General features: G+C 30.7%; 2 protein-coding genes across 7 annotated transcripts; both read left to right on the top strand.

The window, feature by feature from the left end:
- The first annotated feature begins 309 nt into the window (after positions 1 to 309).
- LOC105112972 (DEAD-box ATP-dependent RNA helicase 10) lies at positions 310 to 5,736 on the top strand. Its single transcript, XM_011008925.1, has 13 exons — positions 310 to 723; positions 829 to 964; positions 1,089 to 1,158; positions 1,285 to 1,347; positions 1,486 to 1,560; positions 1,695 to 1,814; positions 2,149 to 2,190; positions 2,280 to 2,354; positions 3,205 to 3,351; positions 3,496 to 3,633; positions 4,968 to 5,079; positions 5,164 to 5,252; positions 5,359 to 5,736. The coding sequence occupies exons 1-13, from the start codon at positions 537 to 539 to the stop codon at positions 5,491 to 5,493; spliced, it is 1,389 nt and encodes a 462-aa protein (XP_011007227.1). The 5' UTR covers positions 310 to 536; the 3' UTR covers positions 5,494 to 5,736.
- Positions 5,737 to 9,646: 3,910 nt separating this feature from the next.
- Positions 9,647 to 13,632, top strand: LOC105112971 (PPR superfamily protein). Of its 6 annotated transcripts, none has more exons than XM_011008920.1 (5): positions 9,647 to 10,745; positions 10,854 to 12,185; positions 12,295 to 12,856; positions 12,960 to 13,007; positions 13,246 to 13,632. In XM_011008920.1, exons 1-2 carry the CDS (start codon positions 10,070 to 10,072, stop codon positions 11,927 to 11,929), a joined length of 1,752 nt encoding a protein of 583 aa, XP_011007222.1. In that variant the 5' UTR covers positions 9,647 to 10,069; the 3' UTR covers positions 11,930 to 12,185; positions 12,295 to 12,856; positions 12,960 to 13,007; positions 13,246 to 13,632. The 6 variants fall into 6 exon arrangements, with proteins under 6 accessions (XP_011007222.1, XP_011007225.1, XP_011007223.1 ...); XM_011008923.1 differs by lacking the exon at positions 13,246 to 13,632 and having other exon boundaries at positions 12,295 to 12,403; positions 12,632 to 12,856; positions 12,960 to 13,239; XM_011008921.1 differs by lacking the exon at positions 13,246 to 13,632 and having other exon boundaries at positions 12,295 to 12,477; positions 12,632 to 12,856; positions 12,960 to 13,239.
- The last annotated feature ends 10,561 nt before the right edge of the window (positions 13,633 to 24,193 follow it).

Raw genomic sequence — 24,193 nt, 5'->3', positions numbered from 1 at the left:
TTAATCTTTATTATTTTAATAGTTATTTATTTTATTTAAGATAATTTATAAAATTAAATTGTTTTTTAAAATTTTTTATTTAATTTTTTAACATGTAAAATTTATTATTTATTATTTTAATAAATTTAAAAAATTAAAAAATATTAACAAGTTTTTTTTTCAATTCTTTTCATAACATAATTAAATATTAAAAAATTCAACTTAGTTTTTATAATATAAGCATTAAAAAATATTTTGAAAATATTAAATATAAAAAATAAGTTATTTTTTACAAACATACCGATCAAAAAAGTATTTTTTGAACCCTACACTCTCTTAAACCCTAATAAAGCCTTTGATATCAGTTTTCTTCGTTCTCTCTTCCCACCGCCTTTTCCTAGCAGTAGCTCCCGAGTTGCTTCACCTCTGTTTTTCACGCGCAACGGCCACTTCCACCATCAATTAAGCAAACCCACTTGTTAAAACTTTCATTTTTCAATTGAACCTATAATCAACCACCTAAAGTTCAAAACTTTAAACAAAAAGAGAGGGAGACAATGGCAGAGGTGAAAGAAGAAGTGAAAAGTTTTAAGGACTTAGGAATATGTGATCAATTGGAGAAAGAAGAAGTGAAGAGTTTTAAGGACTTAGGAATATGTGATCAATTGGTTGAAGCATGTGATAGTTTGGGTTGGAAAAACCCAACAAAGATTCAAGTTGAGGCTGTTCCTCATGCCCTTGAAGGTATAGGTTATTAACCTTTTCTTAAACGATTGTTCTTCTTTTTTTAACAAATTAGGCGTTTTTATTTTGTTTGTGACTTTAATGGGTGTCTATGTATATATACAGGGAAAGACTTGATTGGTTTAGCACAGACTGGTTCTGGTAAAACTGGAGCTTTTGCTTTACCTATATTACAAGCCTTACTTGAATCTTCACAGAAATCTGTTCAACCTTTCTTTGCCTGCGTTCTCTCCCCTACAAGGTTGGTTTTCTAGTAAGTCATGTTTTTGAAGCTGTTGTTGTTTTCCTTTCTTTTTCATTGTGTCAAGTGTTGGAAATAATAAACAAGTTGTTCTGTTTTGTTGGTTGTTTTTGTTTTCTGAAAGGGAGTTGGCAATTCAGATTGCCGAGCAATTTGAAGCTTTAGGATCTGGGATTGGTTTGAGATGTGGCGTGGTAAGTTTTCACTTTCCATATTATTTGAATTGGTGCTCTTGTCGTTGTCTGCACATTGTCCACTGAACTTTGATGGTAAACTTTATTTGCTTTTTTTTCTCTCTGCTGTTTCTTTGCGTTTAATAGCTTGTTGGAGGTGTGGATATAGTGCAACAGACTCTTATCCTTGCCAAAAGACCACATATTGTTGTAAGTATTTATTTTTTTCATTATTTGTAAGTAAAATTCAAATTGCTCTATTGTAGAACTAATTGAATAAGGGATTTTTTATGATGAATTTTGTTAAATCATGAATGATTGGTTATCAGCTTCTTTCTTCATTTGTAGGTTGCAACACCTGGACGCCTTTTGGATCATTTGTCAAATACCAAAGGTTTTTCTCTTCGTACATTGAAGTATCTGGTATGTTCATTTTTCTGTCCCTGTGCAAGCCATTAGATTCTTAAGTTTCTTTTGTATTGTTCTTTTTTTGGAAAATATCCTTGCTTTGTGTTGAATTGATTGAATATTTTCCTGGTTTTATGTATGTTGACCAGGTCCTAGACGAGGCAGACAGGTTACTGAATGAAGAGTTTGAGAAATCCCTTGATGAAATTTTAAATGTTATTCCGCGGGATAGAAAAACATATCTGTTTTCTGCAACCATGACAAAAAAGGTAAGTATTTTATATGTATGCACAATTCTTTTGTTTATTTTGATCCAAGTCCTTGCATAAGTTAAAACTTTGAGGCTTACTATGAATTTTGCAAAATTTTGGGGTTAACTCTTTTTCTAGATTTTTCTCATGTATGATATGCAATAAAGTGAAAGGGTATTTGCATATGCATCTTAAAAGTGTGAGAAGAAGAACAGCTGATGTAATATTAGCAATTTAACAATAGTTACATGGTATCATTAATAAAGGTGTATGGGATTGGTAGCATAAAGATGGGAGAGAGAAATTAATGAGGGAATACTGAAAGTTTGATCAAGTTCTTCTCTTTTTACAGGTGAAGAAGCTCCAAAGAGCTTGTTTGAGAAATCCTGTTAAGGTATGATGACAATACTCCACCCTTATTTATTCTTCCCACTTGTTTTCCTTATTGGTTTGGTACTATGTGTCATCTTTCAATTCTTTCAGATTGAAGCAGCATCTAAATATTCCACTGTTGACACACTGAAGCAGCAATATCGTTTTGTTCCTTCTAAGCACAAGGTCTGTCCTGTCTTCATTGTTTGGCATTACTTCATATGATACTGCAAAAGAAAGACTAAATTTATAAGCAAGTATATACTTTTGATGTTTGACACTGGTACAATGAAAATTCAACTTATTTGTATGCTCATTATGGAGTTTTTCTTGGCAAACATTTTATTCAAGGAAGGATCCTATCAGTTTGTATGAGGTTATAAAAAAGATTGGATCTAATGTCTTTGAAAAATTTTCTGGGATTCTATTCTGTGAGCCTGTGAAGGCCATCTCTGAAGATTCTTACAAAAGAACAAGTGCATTTCTGTTTTTCTTCCCGAATTATATTTCCATATTGGTATAAAAGAGAATTTGTGACTTCCAATTATTCTGATACCTATATTCAGATGTCTTGGAATTCTTTTGATTTCAAAAGGAAAGGAGGAAAAAAATTTTGAACTCCTAACTTTCTAATCTTCTGCCAAAAAACAGTATTGGTTCCTGGATCTTGTTTTCTATATAATATTCTGCATAGAAAGATCCTCCTTATATTGGTACATGTTTTTTCAAAAATACATTGTACAAGGTGTACATTTATCTTCAAAATGCAATATTCTTTTTGTAGATCTTTGGTTGCATGCCCCAATTTATTGCTAATCAAGTGCATGCCTTAGGACTTGTGAACTACGTGGTATTGTTGAGCTTATATGTATTGGCTTCATGCTTACACACTTGATAACTCTCAATGTGTGTAGAAATTTGTTATTTAATGTATTTCTGATGTCTCAGTCAAGAATTGCTTCCAGTGTTTTTGGTTTTTCTTTTGCCATAGTTCTCAATGTTACTCTTACAATTGCTTCATTTTTCATGCTTACAGGATTGCTATCTTGTATACATTCTGACTGAAATGTCCAATAGTACTGCCATGGTTTTCACTCGAACATGCGATGCAACTAGCTTTTTGGCTTTGGTTCTTCGAAATCTTGGTCTCAGGGCCATCCCTATTAATGGTCACATGAGTCAGGTACAAGCACCTCAACTGTAGTGTTTAGTGCTTGATTTTGCTTCATTTATGAAGATGAGGTTTTTTTAATCTCCACTTCAATTCCTTACTTAAATGGCGATTACTAGATCTGCACTCACTTTGTTAATAATATGCTTGTGGCAGCCAAAGAGACTTGGAGCCTTAAACAAGTTCAAGGCAAGGGAGTGCAATATTCTAATATGCACTGATGTGGCAAGTAGGGGACTTGACATTCCATCTGTTGATATGGTTATAAACTACGACATCCCCTCAAACTCTAAGGTTAGATCTGCTAGTTTTGTGTGGATTCATACAAGAATACATTTAGAGTGCCATGTTTTAGACCTAGGTTCTGTTTGCATTGAATCATGAAAAATGACTTTTGACTGCGAGTTATAATTCGAAAGTTAATATTCATAAATAACTTGTTACAAAAATGATTCATAAATAACTAGTGACAAAAATGAGTAAAGTAGAAGTATATTTGGTAAGAGTTGACTCAACAACTTTTATGATGAAGAGAAGTAATATAAGTTTGAATCAATAAGTTAGAAGTTATAAATTGAACTTTTTATTGAAGTGTTGTTTGGCATTGATGTGTTTTTAAAGGGCTTTTAGCTAATAAAAGCAATGTTTGGTTGATAAATGCTTTGCTTTGAATTCTAAACATGTGTCACTTTAAAAGAAAATTGCATTTCATTTGAAACAAGGCGGGGTATCCCTTGCAAAGCACATTTGCTTATTGTGAGGTTTAATTTGTTAATTAAAACGACAATTTTCTCCCTTTTGTTTTTTGAGTTACACTTCCCAAATATTCCAGTGTATTGCATAATCATATCTCAAAATCTTTGTTTTATATCATTGATTAAAAGATGTGCCTATATATATATTATCACCTTATTCAAGTTTTTTTCGTTTTTTTTTTCAGAACTTAAGAATTACTTTCAGAAAAAATATATTCAAATGTTATGTTAGTTTAATAAGTCACAAGTCATTTAATTTAAATGAAATGTATTTGTTTAGATGTTTTTATTATGGTACTTATGGGTCATTTTATATCCCAAAAACACAACAGTAGAATTCAACCAATCACTATTTAGCTACTTTAATTATTTATAAGCAAAACTCAATAACTAGTTATTAAACATTGCTTATGTCTCACAACACGAAACAAGATAGCGAAGCATAGCACAATAATACCAAACAGATTCTAAATCAAAACTGACTCAATTTTGTTATGACTTTTTTATTTTTATTAAAGTGAAAAGTTAAAAAAACAACTTAAATCAATTTGCCAAAATCATACCAAACAGAACCCTGATTTCCAACTCTTATCAAATAGCATACCATATTTCTCTGCAGTAGACAAGTTCTTTTGATCTAAACTATCAATGTCCACATGTTATTTCTTAATTTTAAAAAAAGACAAAAAGAAAAAAGGACCTTCCTTAGATTCCTCCCCCGTGTGTCTATTTTTCTGATATGGCTGGCTCCTCGTTATGTTGTGTTGTGTATCTGAACTTTTTCATCTATGCACTTAGTATTACTGGTTTTAGTAGATGAAAGAAAGGAGTCATATCAAGACAATCACCTTTCTGATTCTCAATATGTTGCAGGATTATATTCATCGTGTTGGTAGAACTGCTCGTGCAGGGCGATCTGGGGTTGCAATCTCACTAGTAAATCAGTATGAACTGGAGTGGTATCTACAGATAGAGAATCTTATAGGTAAAGCTTGAAACTGCAATTTTGTTTATGGGAGGCATTTTTAAACAAGTGCTTTAGAGGCTAAGCAGTTATGCAATGTTACAGGTAAAAAACTGCCTGAGTTTCCCGCTCAAGAGGAGGAGGTCTTGATGTTGTTGGATCGTGTTATTGATGCCAAAAGAATTTCTCACACGGTATTTATTAACTTGCTCAAAATCATTGCTGCTGTCATTGGTGTTGTTTTTGCTGATATTCATATTCATATTAATTAGAATAACTTGTGATCAAACACATCTGCAGAAACTTAAAGAAGGTGGGGGTAAGAAGAGGAGGGGTGGAGATGACGACGAAGAAGACGACGTTGAAAAGTATTTAGGCTTCAAGCACAAGAAATCTAAGAAGTTTAAGAAAGGAGACAAGCAACCCGGCAAGTGAATGTACAACACAGTTTTGGATGTTTATATAGCGTTTCCCCATTTGCTCAAATGTTTGTCTTGATGAGAAAATCAACATTAGATTTCGTAGTGAGAAAATTTTGGTTTTTTAATATTTGTAGATTTAAGTTATTCTGTGTTCTTTTAATGATATTTTATTCTCACATGTATTTGTTTGTTTCTTCTATTTTTCACGTTGGAGATGGATTATAACATGATGAACCAGCACAAAATAAATTTGTATCAACTTGTCTCGAATCTCCTGACTTCGAAAGGCATATTTAGTTGCCTACATTTATAATAAATGAAAAAAAAATAATCGCCTGTCAACCTCCCATCCATCCGGACTAGTGAATGGTTATCCATCCACAAGGTTATTTTTTAAGCTTCATTGTGAGGTGGTTTAATTTTTAAAAAAATATAAAAAGAAAATTAAAATAAATAAATAAATAAAAATTCATATATCTTAAATTGTGAGGTGTATCATATATCTTAAATTCATATTCTTCATTGTATTATATTCTGTGTTCTTACGCAAGTGAATGTTCTTTTAATGATATTTTTTCATGGGTACGCATGCAAAATTTATGAAGTAGTTTTTATGATTGTAATTTAAAAATTATTTTATAAAAAATATTTTAATTGAGGTTAGTTTAATATTTATATATATTTGGTTAAAACTATAATTAAAATTGAGATTGAATAAAAAGTAATTTAATGTGTTTGGTTAAAAAAAAAATTTTTAATTGAGATTATAAAATAACTAAAAAATATAAATTAATATTGATGGTTTTAAATTTAAATATTGTAAATACTTCTATTATATCATGAAATAAATAATATTTTTTTACAAAATATTTTTTATTATTTCATTAAATTATTTACAATTCCATTACATACCAAATTCATTTGACAAAGACTACAATTTCTATGATTTTTTGAGCGTGCACTAAAATCAGGTAAAATATTATCTGGAATAAAATTAAAATTATGATCAAATTTTACAAATGCTACATCATCATGCGATTTTCTTCTAATTTACATAGTATCATTGAATAATATTAAATATTAATTTTTTTGAATTTTTTTTATTATTCATGTAAATAGTACGGGTGATTTAATTCATTTTGCACTAATTTTCTAAAAAAAATTATTGTTCATTTCACAAAAATACACAATTCAAAATGAATTAAATCACTCTATACACAAAAAAAAAAACATATAATAAATGTGTATAATAAAACTTAAATTCAGGTGTAAACATATAAAATATCATGGGAATAATAAATGTGTATAATAAAACTTAAATTCAGGTGTAGAGAAAGAGAAGAAGTCTCTCTCACTGCTGAGCTAATACGTAAGTGCATTATGCTTTTTGTTTGCTCTTTGGATTACAATATAACTTCATGTACTCGTTTCTTTTTTCTCCATGTCATGAAAGATTCTCTCTATATATCGGGTTCTCTTATATGCTTCATCCTTTCATAGTTTTAAAACCTGGTCAGGCCCGGCGTGTTGACCCGGGACCCGTCCGATCTGGGGCTGGAACCGGGCCGGGTTGATGAAAAAATAAGGTGAGCCATGACCCGGCCGATCTGGCGGATTGACCCGGAAACCCGGATGACCCAGCAAAACCCGGTTGCAACCCGTTGACTTTTGTTTGTTTTTTTACTAAAACGACGTCGTTTTGAATTTTTTTTAAAATAGAAATTGACACTGCCGACCCGATCAAAACCCGGTGACCCGGTCAAAACTCGGAACTCGGGCCTTAAACCGGGCCGGGTTTAAAAACTATGCATCCTCCTCTTCGTTTTCACTTTCTTTTTCCTATCTCTTTTTCTTATTTTCTTCCTCTTCAGACTTGTCCTCGCCTTCAAATAATGTGTCAAATCCCGTTATCATTCCCTTTTCCTTTTCCCTTGTTTTTTAATGGGTACGCATGCAAAATTTATGAAGTAGTTTTTATGATTGTAATTTAAAAATTATTTTATAAAAAATATTTTAATTGAGGTTAATTTAATATTTATATATATTTGGTTAAAACTATAATTAAAATTGAGATTGAATAAAAAGTAATTTAATGTGTTTGGTTAAAAAACCTTTTTTAATTGAGATTATAAAATAACTAAAAAATATAAATTAATATTGATGGTTTTAAATTTAAATATTGTAAATACTTCTATTATATCATGAAATAAATAATATTTTTTTACAAAATATTTTTTATTATTTCATTAAACTATTTACAATTCCATTATATACCAAATTCATTTGAAAAAGACTACAATTTCTATGATTTTTTGAGCGTGCACTAAAATCAGGTAAAATATTATCTGGAATAAAATTAAAATTATGATCAAATTTTGCAAATGCTACATCATCATGCGATCTTCTTCTAATTTACATAGTATCATTGAATAATATTAAAGATTAATTTTTTTGAAAAAAAAAATTATTGTTCATGTAAATAGTACGGGTGATTTAATTCATTTTGCACTAATTTTCTAAAAAAAATTATTATTCATTTCACAAAAATACACAGTACAAAATGAATTAAATCACTCTACACAAAAAAAAAAAAAAAGCAACTCAAAGCTATTTTGCATTTACCTACATTTTAAACATGAAATGCACTAGGTCATATATATAATAATTATCTTTATATTTATCTGTATTTTTTTTGCTTTAGCAAATAATTATTTGTTATGGTTTGTTTTAAAAAGCAGAAACAATCACATAAATAAATAACTTCTAAATTAATATCAAAACCATGACTTGAATTAAAATCATATATCTTAAATTCATATTCTTCATTGTATTATATTCTGTGTTCTTACGCAAGTGAATGTTCTTTTAATGATATTTTTTCATGGGTACGCATGCAAAATTTATGAAGTAGTTTTTATGATTGTAATTTAAAAATTATTTTATAAAAAATATTTTAATTGAGGTTAGTTTAATATTTATATATATTTGGTTAAAACTATAATTAAAATTGAGATTGAATAAAAAGTAATTTAATGTGTTTGGTTAAAAAAAAAATTTTTAATTGAGATTATAAAATAACTAAAAAATATAAATTAATATTGATGGTTTTAAATTTAAATATTGTAAATACTTCTATTATATCATGAAATAAATAATATTTTTTTACAAAATATTTTTTATTATTTCATTAAACTATTTACAATTCCATTATATACCAAATTCATTTGAAAAAGACTACAATTTCTATGATTTTTTGAGCGTGCACTAAAATCAGGTAAAATATTATCTGGAATAAAATTAAAATTATGATCAAATTTTGCAAATGCTACATCATCATGCGATCTTCTTCTAATTTACATAGTATCATTGAATAATATTAAATATTAATTTTTTTGAATTTTTTTTATTATTCATGTAAATAGTACGGGTGATTTAATTCATTTTGCACTAATTTTCTAAAAAAAATTATTATTCATTTCACAAAAATACACAGTACAAAATGAATTAAATCACTCTACACAAAAAAAAAAAAAAAGCAACTCAAAGCTATTTTGCATTTACCTACATTTTAAACATGAAATGCACTAGGCCATATAAATAATAATTATCTTTATATTTATCTATATTTTTTTTGTTTTAGCAAATAATTATTTGTTATGGTTTGCTTCAAGAAGCAGAAACAGTCACATAAATAAACAACTTCTAAACTAATATCAAAACCATGACTTGAATTAAAAAAAAAATTAATTAAAGTTAATAATTTATAAAAATAAAATATTACATTAATTTAGATTATAATTTAATATGTTAAATTCATAAACTAAATGATAAATCTATAATAATTTTATAAAAAACAAATTAATTTTATAAAAATTAAATATATTAAATTGATCAGTTTTTATAGTTTTAATCTGTCAAAAAATTAAATCCATGACAGGAATGGTAAATTATATTTAATTTTTTAAAAAATATTTTTTATTTAATTATATAATAATAAAAAAAAATAAAGAATAAAATTGAAAGAAACCAAAGGAAAACAAAATATTGAGCATCGTCTTCTGGAATAATAGCCTTGCACTATTAATATGGTTGAACTGATTATATTATCTTGTGGCCTTGCAATCAGTGGAAGAAATTCAGTCTTTTGGCCTTGCAATCAGTGGAAGAAATTCAGGCCAGAGTAGAACTTTCTATTACTCTCAATTTATAACTCAGCAGTAGTACTGTTGTTAATTTTGGTAGAGCATTGTTGAAATATTGAGCCTGCAAGACAATTGGATAAACAGCAAAACAAGATTCTCCTGGAGTCATCTTGCATGGCCTACCACGGCACATGTGTTCTTCAGTTCTTGCGCTGCAACTTGCTTCCTTTATTTATTTCGAGTGTTGTTCATCTCAGAGCTTTGCTTGGTCGATTTAAAAATATATTTTCAAATAAAAATTATTTTGCAAAATAATCCAAGAACATGAAATTCTCCGGTGAATCAAAACCCAACTGAACTAAACCTTTGACTAAAAAATTTGAAAATCAACCTTATACAGAATTAATCACCATAAATAGCACCCCGATCTTGTTTCGTGATCAAACCATGAGGAGTCCAAACACACAAACGGTTGCCTACCTTTCCAAAGCACACCCAAAATTCAATGCCTCTAACCCATCCCAGTTAGACTACTCTTCCTACATGAAAAGCTTGCAACTTTGCATTGAAACAAAAGCTAAAAAACCAGGCCATTTGATTCACAACCAAATTTTAACAAACGGGTTTGCTTCAAATCTTCACCTAAGCACCAAGTTAATCATATTGTACTCGAAACTTGGTGATACAGTCAGTGCACGAAAGATGTTCGATAGAATGCCTGAAAGAACTATTGTGTCATGGTCTGCTCAGATTTCTGGGTACTCACAAAATGGGTGTTACCAAGATGCATTATTGGTGTTTTTAGACATGCTTAGAGCAGGTTTTAAGGCCAATCAGTTTACTTATGGGAGCGTGTTACGCGCATGTACTGGTTTGAGGTGTTTGCAGAGAGGGATGCAAATACAAGGGTGTCTCGAGAAGAGTAGATTTGCTAGTAATCTGATCGTGCAAAGCGCTTTGCTTGATTTGCATTCCAAGTGTGGAAAGATGGAGGATGCTTGTTACTTGTTTGGAATGATGGAAGAAAGGGATGTTGTTTCTTGGAATGCAATAATTGGCGGATATGCTGTTCAGGGTTTTTCTGGTGATTCATTTCGAATGTTTCGTTCGATGATGCAAGAAGGTATCACTATTTTTATTTAAAATCTTGAAAGAAAACGTTTTGTTCTTTGTTATATTTTTGTTTGTGTGGGTTCTTCTCTGATATACTTGAAATACAAGCACTCAATAGGTATGGGCCCTGATCTTTTCACCTTTGGGAGTGTTTTAAAGGCGTCCGGTATGGCTAATGATGTCATCAGAGTCCGCCAAATACATCAATTGATCATCCAACTAGGTTATGGATCACATATTTCTTTGAGTGGTTCGCTAATTGATGCGTATGCAAAATGTGAAAGCTTAGCAAGTGCTCATTGCTTATATAGAAGTATGCCAACGAAAGATATGATATCTTGCACGGCACTGATGACTGGATATGCAAGGGACAGTAACTACAGTAGCAAGGCCCTGGATTTGTTCAAAGAAATACAGCAGATGCACATGAAGATAGATGATGTTATATTATGCTCCATGTTTAATATATGTGCTAACATATCATCTTTGAGTGTGGGAAGACAAATCCATGCTCTTGCCTTAAAATGTAAACCCACTTATGATGTGGCCATGGGAAATGCTCTTATTGATATGTATGCAAAATCTGGAGAGATTAAAGATGCTAACCGTGCTTTCAATGAGATGGAGGAGAAAAATGTGATTTCATGGACATCATTGATTACTGGATATGGGAACCATGGACATGGACATGAAGCAATTGCCCTGTTTAAGAAGATGGAGTACGAAGGTTTGAAGCCAAATGACATTACATTCTTATCTCTTCTCTTTGCTTGTAATCATTGTGGATTGACAGGCGAAGGATGGGAGTGCTTCAAAAACATGATCAGCAAATACAATATCCTACCGCGAGCTGAACATTTTTCTTGCATGGTTGATCTTTTTGCACGTGGAGGGCTGTTGGAAGAAGCTTATAATTTGATATACAAGATGAATATCAAACCTAATGCCTCGCTTTGGGGTGCCATTCTTGGTGCATGCTACATCTATGGCAATATGCCCCTTGCAGAAGAAGCAGCCATACATCTTTTCAGAATGGATCCAGAAAATTCAGTGAACTATGTTGTTTTAGCAGACATATATGCTGCAGCTGGTTCATGGGATAATGCTTGGAAGATGAGAAAATTAATGGAAGAAAGAAATTTAAAAAAGGCTCCTGGGTACAGTTTTATACCTTACATTCCACAATCAAGTTGAGAAGTCTTAATGTTTTGTTGTCTTGTGAGTGGAAGTGGGTATTTTGTTTCAAACACTGGGATCTTAATTAAGTTGATAACAGAAAAAGCGAGAGCTCTTATTCTATCTTATAATACTATAAATAATAGGAACAAAAGCCCGCATTCCTCGTCCTGGTTTGCTTCTTGGTGACCGAAAGAGGCTTAAGGACATCAAAGCAGTATAGTAAAGTACTTTTGGTTCACATTCTCATGCTCCCGAGCTTCTCAACACTGAGGTATATGCCATCAACTTTTGTTTTTCTTACCATGTTCAAGATGAGTGAAAAGAACTTTTAGTACTTGTCTATAGATATCTACCTGTTTATCAGAAGTTTATACTTTTAGGTATTCCTTGCGTATCATCTTCTTGAAGAAGAAACCCTTTGAAAGATAAGGAATTGGAACTTTGAGTGTTCAAGACGGAAGAGCTCAGCCTTTCTTTTTGCTAGCAGTGGTGAATGGAGGAGGGCCTAGAGGCCTTTATATTTTGCCCATGGATCAAATAATGAACTACAATATTCTGACCAAGTCCAATATTAGAATTTGAATTCTGGTGTCAAAATTTCTGGATATGTTATATTAGGAAGTCTTTTATATTTTTTCGACATGATGAATTACTGCTTTCCTTCAGTTGAGGAGTTCAGTTCTGAATCAGGTAACGATTTGTTTCCTGTCATTGAAGCCTTTTGCAGAGAACCTGCTTGATTTTAACCCAGCTTTTTATGTCAAGTTCTTGAAGAAATTACAATTGAGAGGAAGTTCTTGCAGGGAATAGAGAAGGGAGTACTTGCTGTGAAAAGAGAATGATATGAAACTGCCAGCCCTCGTCCTATGCTTTATTCAACATTTAAATGAGGAGACATCTGAAGTAACTATTGTTCAGTTATTAGAGAGAAGCCAATCTCAAGTAAGCAACCCTACTTTCAATTGGAATTAGGATGTCACATGTCTAGTTTAGTTTGGCATATGATAATTAGCTGATTAAGTAATTTACATCGGATTGTTTATAGGAAAGGTGAGTCGAAGTTGAGCAATTGAAAATCTTGGAGTATGCCAAGGTGCTAAAAGAATCCCAAAACAGAAAAAGAGAAGTAATAGAATAGCTAAAGTATTTTCCTTATTTTGGTAGTTTTGTTGTATGATCCATAATAGTGAGGCAACATGCAATGGCATTCTAAAGGCATTTGACCTAGAAAGGCCTACCCTTTTTATTGCTCTTTGTAATTATTTCCTGTTTTTCCTCTTCTAAAGAGTTATTTACTCAGTAACTTCGCCTATGATATCACTTGTCTCCAGGATGCTATCAGGTATAACCACATCTAACAAACATGGACCAGGAGCCTCTTAACATCTTAATTGTGTTGCCAAATTCTCCTTATCCTGTCACAAGTGCAGCTGGTATTTCACGGGCTTCTGCAAGTTCAACGTGTTTGGAAGTGTCTTTAAGTCCTTCAATGGAGCATCCAAACAAGAATGTCCTCGGTGGGACTTTCCGAATCCATCTTGGCATTCATCAACCATACGTAGATGCTGACAATTACGAACACAGATTTAATTGGAAGGTTATGTACTTGAATTGTTACTAGGTCTCAAAGATTCATTATAGAGCTACCATCTCCATCCAGGAGCTGCTCGAATTTAATGCTTCCCAACTAAAGTGGCGATTGCTTTTTGTGTGTTTGATATTGTAGTGTATTAAAATCATTCAAAATAGAGTATGTTTTAATTGAAAATGTATTAAAATAATAATTTTTTAATTATTTATTTTTTATATCAACATATCAAAATCATTCAAAATATCTTTTAAAAACATCAAAATAATATTTTTTAAAAACAAAAAATAATTTAAAAAACAAATTGTAACACAAAAACAAGTACTTATGGATTATCTAAAACCACAATTATATACTCTGATGGAATTGCTACAACAAAAGTTTTACAATCATATGAATTCTTCTTTTTACTGCGTAATCTCATTCTCCATGCCAAGTAAAAACCTAGTTGCATCTCACATCCTTTACTGTCGACCATCATGTTCATTCCTTGTAATGAAATCTCGCTCATTTTACTATATGTTGATCATATAAAACATGCATTTTTTTTTTGTTGGGTAAATTAAACTTTACATTGTATAGTTTAGTCATTTTTTAACTTTGCTTTTATTATTTAAAAAATTATAGTTTATGTTGGAAAAAATAGTAGTGGGAAGAAACACTATAAACATATCCTAAGAGGATTGTGTTGATCCATCATAGGTGATTCAAATCCATTTTTTTCTTTCATCTTCTCTTCACACATGGTGGAATCAACTCTCTTATTGATTATCTTCTCTTCCCACATGGTGGAATCAACTCTCTTATTGATTTTGCAATATTCATAATTAACAAAGAGTTGTATGACTAGGCATATTTCAAGAGCTCAACTACTAGGAATATATATCTTCTTGAATTATAGGACATAAAATATATATAGTATATAATACCCTATATCATTTGTAACATTTTTATCTCTCACAATTTCATTAATTATACTTCTTGTATTCATAATTATATCTTATCATATTAACAAACATAATTCGTTGACCAATGAATACAACTTGATGTGATAATACCAAAATAATTTGTTTTTCTTCCTTCGTTAACTTCTACTTCACTCATTTTTCAAGTAACGCCCCTATAAATCGATTCGTTCATAATCTTTTGGCAACATACTAAGATAGCGAACATCAAATCTAAATGAGTCATAAAAAGGACAAATAAAGATTACTTGAAATAGACAAGAGTCATAAGAGAACAAATAAAGATAACTTCTAATCTTTAATGTCTTACATAATATCAAATTGATATCTTAATTTGTATTACCCTTATTGATCATATTATGAAACATATGCTACAATATCATCTCCTTTTCCTTGGAGTGTATGTCTTTATCAATAATACCATACATATGATGGTTTAGACATACTCAATGTCTAACTTTGAGTTCACTTATCTATCCATTCACTTTTGACTCATCAAAAACTATATATGGCACTAAAACACATAAAATGATATTTAAAATAATCACTAAGGATCAAAGCTATATATATATATATTATTGAAGGGACACTGACACTTCATTTATTATGCTTGGACACTCTCTTATTACTTAAATAACAAACTTTAAATTGTCTCATCTCCATTAATCACAATATAATAAAGATGACTGCTTGTGTGAGAAGGTTAAATTTTTCTTTGTCTGACATACTTCTCATAATTCTTTTAACAAGTGTATTAAACACAAACATGTATCCATATCATACAACTTATGTAATTAGAAATTGATAACGTTGTGAAATTGAATATACCATTGTCATGAAAACTATTTTAGATCATAAGTTGACTCCAAAAGCCTTACACACTTTGTGTTCCTGACCTTCCTTGACGAAACTTATAGGTTGTCTCATATTGATTTCTTTTTCTAATTCTCCATTAATAAAAAGGAGTCTTTACATCCATTAGATGTAATTCAAGATCTAAATTAATTGTTATAGCTAGAATCAATCTTATCAAGGCAAGCCTCATAGCAGTTGAAAAAAGCTTTATATACTCAATTCTTTTATGTTATGTGTATCCTTTAGCCACTAATCAAGCTTGTATTTTTTCTACTACCATCAGTTTTTCACTTTACTTTAATCATCCACTTGTTTCCAATGACCTTGTGTTCTTTTAGCAAATAAACCAATTTCCAAACTTGGTTTGATTTCATATATTCAAACCATTTTTTTCCATATCTTTAATCTAATTTTTCTTAACAAGGCATATAAAGTTTTCATTTATTTATTTATTTATTTCTCCTTTCCATCTTGTGGAATGCTATAATTTATAGTTCATCATAGTTGAAATTGATTCATTGATAAATCAATGGCAATATTACTCCCACTTGAACCAATAATTTATTATGGATTCACCATGGATAACAATTGAGTTTGAGTTGAAACTAATTCATCATCCCTTAAATTTCTCCCACTTGGAAGTATACCCGTTTGGATTTATATAGTAGAAGCATTCTGTTCATGAGTTTTATAAATATATAGGTCTTGACCTACTTTCTCCTTGCAAGGAAAATCATTATTTAAGAATGTGACATCTTGTTATTCAAATTCATTTATATTTACCTTTTCTTTCTCACATATAAAAACATGTAAGTATTTAAAATTTCTTATAAAGATATATTTTTCCTCATAGACTTAAGCGTGTTTGGGAGTGTGGTTGTGGTTGCTTTGCAAAGTGCTTTTCACTCAGAAAAGTATGCCAATAATATTTTTTTATTTTTAAAAAATTATTTTTGAAATTAGTACATCAAAATGATTTGAAAATATCAAAAACATATTAATTTAAAGTAAAACAAAAAATTCAAATTTTTTCAGAAGCACTTTTGAAAAGCACTCCTAAACGTCATTTTAGTCTTTTATTTTTATGAGAAGAATCATAAGCATAAGCAACATAACCTCAAGACTTCAAAATACTAAAGTTAGGTTTACATTTTATCCATAATTCATATGATGTAGTTATAACTAACTTAGAGGGTATACAAATAACTATATATGTTACAATTAATAATGCATCACCTCAATAGATGATAGAAAAATTCGCTTATGTCATAATTGACCTATCAATTTTCCATTTTTTCTCTTCATAACTTTATTTTGTTGTGGTGTTCCAAGAATAGTCAATTGTTGTTCTATTCCTCTTTTATCACATAATTCTCAAAACAAATTAGAAAAATGCTCACGTCTTCTATTAGTTTGTAAAGTTCTTATTCTCATATCTAATTGATTATTGACAAGGTTCATGTATTTTATGAAGCAATTTAAAATTTTTATTTTATTATATAATAATAATAATAATAATAATAATCATCGAGTAAAAGTAATATATAAATGTGATGAAATAAACACTCTCATGCCTTGCCCTCATATTTCTTAAACCATAAATATTAGAATTAATTAATTGCAATGGAAATTTGACTATAATATATTTTCTAAATGGTTTCTCTGATTCTTCTTTTTTCCAACTAAGCAATATTTATAAGTAGACATATTTCTTTTCCAACTTTTCCTGATTGATGTGTAAAACATACAAATATATCTTTAACATTAATTAATTATGCCAACAATAATTTGACTATAATGTATTTTCTAAATGGTTTCTCTCTTCTTCTTTTTTCCAATTAAGCAATATTTATAAATAGACATATTTCTTTTCCAACTTTTCCTGATTGATGTGTGAAACATGCAAATATATCTTTAACATTAATTATGCCAACAATAATTTCACATTGCATTTAAAATCAAAAGCTCATTACGTTCATCAACAATATCTATAATAATTATCATAATTAATTATGTACGGATCATATACTTAAAATAACATATATTTTAAGATTTCAATAAATTACCAATTTCAAATTAAACATTTTAATTAAAAATAAATAAAATTACACTACCTACACTACCAGGTAATTGGTGTATTAGTGTTATTAACACTAGTTTCAGTCATCTATCATCTCAATAACTAAATCAACTTTACAAATGTATATCACACGACATTTAATTGCATATTAACATATATCAATTGATATACAAAATTAATGCATGCATGACAATCAATGCACAAATTCATCAATACAAAATTAAACATGGAAATAAATACATAACAATTACTACTACATAATTAATGTAATCCATTAATACAAAGTTGATTAGTACTTAAAAGTGCATTTTTATCAAGGTTTTATATCATCATTTTGCACTTGAAGTATCAATAACTCCTTAACCAAAGCATGTTTTATAATAATATATTTAATAATATAAGATACCTTTAATTTATGGTAAATGTCTATTTTTAATGCAGGCCTATCACATAAATGAAAGGATTGATTGATGACTTGAAGAACTTAAATTGCAAGGATAAAGAGATGGCCAAACTTAGAAAAGAGATGTCGGTGCAATCCAAACCGGAACACTGTTCGGTAAATGGGTCATATCTGGAGCTATATATCTCAGATTTAGGTCAAATTTATATGGATGGAAAGGTAAGACATAGGCCTACAACTTTCATATGGAGCCCAAGATCTAAAAAGGCCATTATCAAGTCCAAATTGTAGCAACAACAAAGAAGCCCGAATCTGTCTTCCAGCCCGAGCACTGTTCGGTATTTTGGCCATATCTGGAGTTCTAGAAGTCCAAATGAGCTGAAGTTTTTACACAAGAAAGCTGAGACAATTGCCTACAACTTTCATGTTTGCAACTGGCTCCAGTTTTGACGTTATCAATGACGTTTTGGGCAGACAAGAGAAGATAAGGATTGTCACCAAGTCAAAAGTTGGTCACCCACTTATCAATTAGTCATCAAATCAATAGTTCCCATTTTTGGCCTATAAAAGGAGGCATTTGCCATGCATTTAGGCATCTTGGTGTTCAGATCAAGATCATGCTCTTCCTTTCTCTCTTTGTATTTTTTATGCTTTGTTTTCATTAATATTAAGTTTATGCCTTTCATTTCCTTTCCTTTACTTAGTTAACTTTTATGTTCTTATTTTGTTTATCTATTTTGCTTTCTTTCATTATGTCTAGCTAAGTTAATTATGTCAAGGTGAAAAGGTTACACTAATGGTGTAAGAATAAGTATAATGTAAACTTAATATGGACTTTAATGTTTGATACTAACATGTTTTATATTTGCTATCTTGTTCACTCTTTAATACTTTGCTTGTTAAATGACTAATCTTGATTTATGTTGTATAACACTTGGTACAACAAATGCTTGGCACTTTCATAGCCCATAATGTATGGTATAACCGACACCTGAGCTATGAAAGGAACTTGATTTGTTGTTAACATAAGTTATAATCATGAATGCTTGACGAGATTTACAAGTATTAGCATTAATTGAATAAGATGACTAATGTAATCATGTTAACAATATATAATCTGATTGGAACCTCCTTTGTGTGTGGTTTCCAATTCAATAATAAGAGTTTATACTATACTTGTTTGATATACCATTAGTGGAACCTCTAACCTTGACATTTGTTATTATCATTGTTTAATCGTTACATTAATATTCCATCTCAAAGTTCTCATCATCTTCTTCTTCTTCTCTTTCTTTATTATTATTATTATTACTACTACTACTACTACTACTACTACTATTATTATTATTATTATTATTATTATTATTATTACTATTGTTGTTGTTGTTATTGTTGTTTTATAATTGTTGTTTATAATTTGTACAATTAACCTCCCTGTGGTTCGACCCCGGTCTTGCCGGGTTATTTATTACTTCGACACTCCTGCACTTGGGAGAAGACATCAATCTTTTAGTCGTGTCAAGTTTTTGGCGCCGTTGCCGGGGAGGTAAGTTCTTGTATAAATTATAGTATTTATTTTATTTTCTCTTTTCACTTTTCTTGTATATAACTTTGTTTCTTTTCTTTTGTTTCTTTTTATTTTGTTTTCTTCCTCCTTCTTTTGCTTTCTTGTTCTTCTTTTTATTTTATTCCTACACGTGCATGAGAGTGTGGTCACGTACATCAAGTGGTAGACTTTGTAGGGTATCCTCATCATTTTCAGAAAATATGGCCGAAGAAGATAATCAATCACTTCATAATGAGAATAATGAGAATAACCGTGCTAGAACACTTAGAGACCACATGAATCCCACAAGAACAAGTGCACCATCATGCATAGTTTTTCCTCCTGATGCATCTCATTTTAATTTTAAACCAGGTATTATTCAACTTTTACCTTCTTTTCATGGTTTGGAATTGGAAAATCCATACTTGCATTTAAGGGAATTTGAGGAGGTCTGCAACACATATAATAATTTAAATTGTAGCATGAACACCATCAGATTAAAGCTTTTTTCTTTTTCATTAAAAGATAAAGCTAAAACATGGCTACAAAATTTAAGACCAGGATCCATTCGTGCTTGGGATGAAATGCAACAACAGTTTTTAAAGAAGTTTTTTCCATCTCATAGAACAAACTCTTTCAAGAGACAAATCACCACTTTCACTCAAAAACCAGGAGAAACATTTTACCAATGTTGGGATAGGTATCGAGACTTGCTTAGTACTTGCCCTCATCATGGTTTTGAAACATGGAGATTGGTTTCACATTTCTATGAAGGGTTAACACCTAAAGATAGGCAAATGGTTGAATTGATGTGCAATGGAACTTTTGAAGATAAAGACCCTGATGAAGCAATGGAGTACTTAGACTTGTTAGCTGAAAATGCTCAAAATTGGGACACCGCGGGTACTTATGAGGCACCGAGTAAAACTCAACCTCATACATCTAGTGGAGGTATGTACAACCTTAGGGAAGATCATGACCTTCAAGCCAAGTTTGCATCTTTAGCTAGAAAAGTCGAGGCACTAGAATTAAAAAAGAGTGGTCAATTAAAATCTGTTGAAAACATTGTGTGTCAAATCTGTGAAACAAATGAACACTCAACCAACGATTGTCCAACCTTGCCTTCTTTTAAAGAATGTCTCCATGAACAAGCCCATGCTTTAAACAGTTTCCAAAGGGTCAACCACAACCCATACTCCCAAACATACAACCCTGGTTGGAGAAATCACCTAAATTTCAGTTGGAAGAGTGATAATAACAATGTACAAACTTCACAACCATCGTTTCAAGCACACCATAATTTCTAAAATTCTCATGGATATGCACCTCCTTATGCTCCACCTCCTAGAAGAAATCTTGAGGAAACATTGCATGCCTTTATTAAAAGCAAGAGATAATCAATACTCAACTTTCTCAAAACATGATAGATTTTAAAGACACTCTTGCAAAATTAACATCTGCTCTCAGTTTTCAAGAGAAAGGTAAGATTCCATCTCAACCACAATAAAATCCCAAGAGGCAATACAATGCAAATGCAAGCAGTTCTAGAAGCCAACATATGGATTAAGTTAAATTAGTCATTATTCTTCGCAGTGATAAAGGTTATTGAAAAACCCACTCTTGAACCTTGTGAGAAAGATGATGAGTCAATCTCTGAGGGTAAGGAGGGGGTTGAATCTGAAAATTACAAAGAAACGACTGATTCCCCGCTAGTACTTCTATTTCCTCAAGTCATGACCAAACAAAGAAAAGTCAATCACAACTCTGAAATCTTTGAAACTTTCAAACAGGTAAGAATCAATATACCTTTGTTGGATGCTATTAAACAAGTTCCTTTCTATGTTAATTTTTTTGAAAGATCTATGCATTGTAAAAAGAAAACTGAATGTAAAAAAGAAAGCCTTTTTAGCCGAACAAGTAAGTGTCATTCTTCAAAACAATAATGCTTTGAAATATGAAAACCCTGGTTGTCCTATAATTTCTTGCTTCATTGGAGAACATAAAATTAAAAGAGCCTTACTTGATCTTAGTGCTAGTGTGAATTTACTTCCATATTCAGTTTTTCAGAGTCTCAATCTAGGTGAGTTAAAACCAGCTTCTATAACTCTTTTACTTACCGATAGATCTATAAAAGTGCCTAGAGAAATAATTGAAGATGTGTTAGTATAAGTCAATAAATTCATTTATCCTGTGGATTTTATTGTCTAGAACACACAACCTGTTGAAGTACGTAATTCATTTCCTGTTATTTTAGGACTTCCGTTTCTTGCAACTTCTAATACATTGATTAATTGTAGGAATGGACTGATGAAGCTATCATTTGGAAACATGACATTGGAGATGAATATTTTCAACATTTACAAGCAACCTAGAGATGATAATGATTTACAGGAAGTGGACTTTACTGAAAAATTAATTCATGATCAATTTCCAACCACTTCTAATGAAATTGAGATTGATGAATCTAATGATTTACAAATGATTTATTTTTAGGAAGAATTAAAGATAAGTAATTGGAGGTCGTAAATTGATGAATTGCCACCACGATCAATTAAGTCCATACTTTCAAGTGTTCAACCACCCAAACCTGATTTGAGGTCGTTGCCATCCAATCTCAAATACTCATTTTTGGTAGAAAATGAAACTTTTCCGGTAATAATCTCTTCCAAACTTAATGCACATCAAGAAGGTAAGTTATTACAAACTCTGAAAATGCACAAAAATGCGTTAGGATGGATCATAGCTGATATAAAAGGAATTAGTCATTTGATTTGTACACATAGAATTTATTTGGAGGAAAATATTAAACCCTCTAGGGAAATGCAACGAAGGTTAAATCCAAGTTGTGAAAAATGAAGTCATTAAGCTTCTAGATAATGAAATCATTTACCTTATTTCTGACAGCAAATGGGTAAGTTCTACCCAAGTTGTACCCAAAAAGTCTGGAGTCACTGTGATAACAAATGAGAACAATGAGTTAATTCCCACTAGAACTGTTACTAGTTGGCGCATATGCATTGACTATAGGAAACTTAATTCAATGACTAGAAAAGATCATTTTTCTTTACCTTTCATGGATCAAATCCTAGAAAGAGTTACAGGTCATGAATTTTATTGTTTCCTAAATGGCTATTCAGGTTACAACCAAATTAAAATTGCACTGGAAGATCAAGAGAAGACTACTTTCACATGTCCATTTAGTACTTTTACATATCGAAGGATGCCTTTTGGATTATGTAATGCACCAGCCATGCTTCAAAGATGCATGCTTAGTATATTTAGTGATATGGTTAAATATTTTCTTGAGATTTTTATGGATGATTTTTCTATTTTTGGCGATTCATTTGATGATTGTTTGACTAACTTAGAAAAGGTTTTGACTAGGTGTGAAGAGAAGAATCTTGTGCTGAATTGGAAAAAATGTTACTTTATGGTAACAAACGGCATTGTACTTGGTCATATTATATCATCAAAAGGAATTGAGGTTGACAAATCTAAAATTGAGTTAATTGCGAACTTGCCAACACCAAAATCTATTAAAGATGTTAGATCATTCCCAGGACATGCTGGTTTTTATAGAAGGTTCATCAAAGATTTTAGTGTAATATCTAAGCCTTTAAGTAACTTTCTAACAAAGGATACTATTTTTGAATGGACTGAACATTGTGAAGAAGCCTTTGTTAAACTTAAAAACTTACTTACTTGTGCTTTTATCATTCAACCTCCCAATTGGTCATTACCTTTTGAAATAATGTGTGATGCTAGTGATTATGCCGTAAGTGCTATTTTGGGACAAAGAAAAGATAAGAAACCTTATGTGATTTACTATACAAGTAAAACTTTAAATAGTGCTCAAATGAATTATACCACCACTGAAAAAGAATTACTTACAGTAGTATTTACATGTGAAAAATTCAGGTTTTATCATGTTGGCTCACCAATTGTTGTTTTCAGTGATCATGCAGCATTGAAATATCTTCTTTCTAAGAAAGATTATAAGGCTAGATTGGTGCAGTGGATTTTATTACTTCAAGAATTTGATATCACAATCAAAGATAAGAAAGGCAGCGAAAATGTTGTTCCAAATCATTTGTCAAGATTGACAACAGATTCGAAAACTGACATCACACCAATCGATAACTACTTTCCTGATGAATCTTTACTTTCCATCTTTACAATGCCTTGGTTTGCTAATATTGTCAATTTTCTTGTTTCAGGACAATTGCCAACTTATTTTTATGACTAACTGTGTTTTTTATTTCATAAAGCTTGTGCAAACTTATTGTTACTATGATGGCAGAGTAAAGAAGATCTTTTTATGACTCTTGAGATGCACCTTAGTAACCATTCTTAATAAGGTCTATCATAATACTTCTTGAAATATTCAAGTTTACAAACTCTAGCATTGTTATTACTTAATTCTGCTCATATGCTCATTTAACATGTATTCTTGAATTTTAATTCACACACACACACTTTAACATATGATTGTGGGTTGCACATTAGATTATTGCATTATTTATGTTATTTTGTTAAAGGTAACAACTAAGGGAAATGGATAATATATAATTAAAAAAAAAACAACAAAAAAACAAAAAAAAATGATGATAATAAAAATATAGATAAGTTTGGTTTCGTAGCCTTCCTAACCTAAGCAATTAAGCTTGAATGAGTGTTTTAACACTTAATACCCTAAAGTCAACTGACTTGGGAGCTATTAGCCCAACGCTCGTTACATGGGTTGAGGAGAAAAGCTTAAGAAAATCAAACATTGCACTATCTACATATCAGTATCTGCGACCCGAGTTACTAAGCTCGTAGGGGTGTCTCAATACCTAATGC

This window comes from Populus euphratica, unplaced genomic scaffold, assembly GCF_000495115.2.
Source record: "Populus euphratica unplaced genomic scaffold, PopEup_1.0 scaffold377.1, whole genome shotgun sequence".
Taxonomy (NCBI): Eukaryota; Viridiplantae; Streptophyta; class Magnoliopsida; order Malpighiales; family Salicaceae; genus Populus; species Populus euphratica.
This window is presented reverse-complemented; position numbering and strand designations above follow the sequence as displayed.